Consider the following 1,275-nt stretch of genomic DNA (forward strand, 5'->3'; position numbering starts at 1 on the left):
GGGTGGGACTGTGTTCCAGGGCCGGGGTTAAAGTTAAAATGTAAAAAAAAAGCAGAAAGTAATTATATATGTGTGAATGTCACATAGCATTGACAATTCTTCTAAATAAAAATTGAACGCTAATGCCTGTTTGACCATTTTATTTATGTGCCGTTTCCTATTAATTTCTACTCCTTCCTCTCAGGATACAGTATCGGTCCATCGCCCAGGCTTCTATGCCGACAGGTTCTTCAAGTTCATGAGCAGCACCGTTTTCAAGAAGAGCTACTGTGAGTTCACGTTACACCGAGACACTGCCTTACATAGTCACAGGCAGCAGCGTGGGGAAAGGCCCAAAAGTCAAAGGCCATGTTTTGGTCTCTTTTACTGCCAAGTCTTRTAGGAAAATCAGATACAGCAGCTAAACGCCTTAATAGGTGCTGCTCAACACGGTGTGAGGGGAAAATGTACTGCTTGTTCTTTTCACACAAGGAAATGTGGAAAAACAAACACCGAGGCTCCTGTTTTAAGGTGCAGATCTTCCCAAAATTCTTGATCCCACTTGAATTCAACGTTAAGCAGTTTTAGGGATATTAAAGTGGTTATTTTAAAACCAAATTAAAACAAATAAAATATTCATTAAATAGTTCATTTTGTTAACCAAAATCAGTATTACTAGACTCTTCTAGTTATGATCCTGTGAAGGTGAAAGTACTACACATGTACTTGTGATTTCACTCTTATTGCTCCTCAGCTCTAAAGTCCTCTCCATCCAAGAAGGGTCGTGTGTCATTGACAGTGCCTAAATGTGCTGGTCCTGGTGCTGCCTGGTCCATTAGCCAGCTGCCCTGTGAGAGAGATGAGAATATCTACGACCTGAGAGGAGCGCACAGCTTCCCGACATTGGAGGATGAAGGTAAATACTCTTTTGAGTGTTGGACATCAGGTAGAACCAACGCCCATCACTATTTTATTGCATTTTGAGATCCCTTTTGCAATTTTTGTTCTAAAAACAGATATTAAAAAACAAACAAAGGTTAATCGTTACAAATGTTGCTCACCAACTTTTTCTAGCATTTGATGTGAAATTTCAAAGTAAAAGCACTTCAGTATTTGACAACTTGTTTTTCTTCTCCCTAAGTTGCTGTCCTTATTGCAACAAAATTGTGGAGAAGGGTGTGTAGAAGTGGGGGCTGGCAGCATAGTAGAAATCTCTGCGTGTCTTGCCTGTTTCTAGCAACTCTTTCATTAATACCAGTGTGTCTTTGCAGAGATCATGGCATATATATATATATA

At 39.8% G+C, this 1,275-nt stretch overlaps 1 protein-coding gene across 1 annotated transcript in view; it reads left to right on the forward strand.

Moving 5' to 3' along the window:
- The window catches only part of LOC106532523 (phosphatidylinositol 4-phosphate 5-kinase type-1 gamma), a gene marked incomplete in the record, with an annotated part of 68,802 nt that overhangs the window by 43,669 nt on the left and 23,858 nt on the right, over positions 1-1,275 (forward strand). Inside the window, 2 exon segments of the mRNA XM_014028590.1 lie at positions 185-269; positions 734-895. Coding sequence (XP_013884044.1) covers positions 185-269; positions 734-895 — 247 coding nt within the window.

The sequence above is a fragment of the Austrofundulus limnaeus genome, unplaced genomic scaffold, assembly GCF_001266775.1.
Source record: "Austrofundulus limnaeus strain Quisiro unplaced genomic scaffold, Austrofundulus_limnaeus-1.0 Scaffold786, whole genome shotgun sequence".
NCBI lineage: Eukaryota > Metazoa > Chordata > Actinopteri > Cyprinodontiformes > Rivulidae > Austrofundulus > Austrofundulus limnaeus.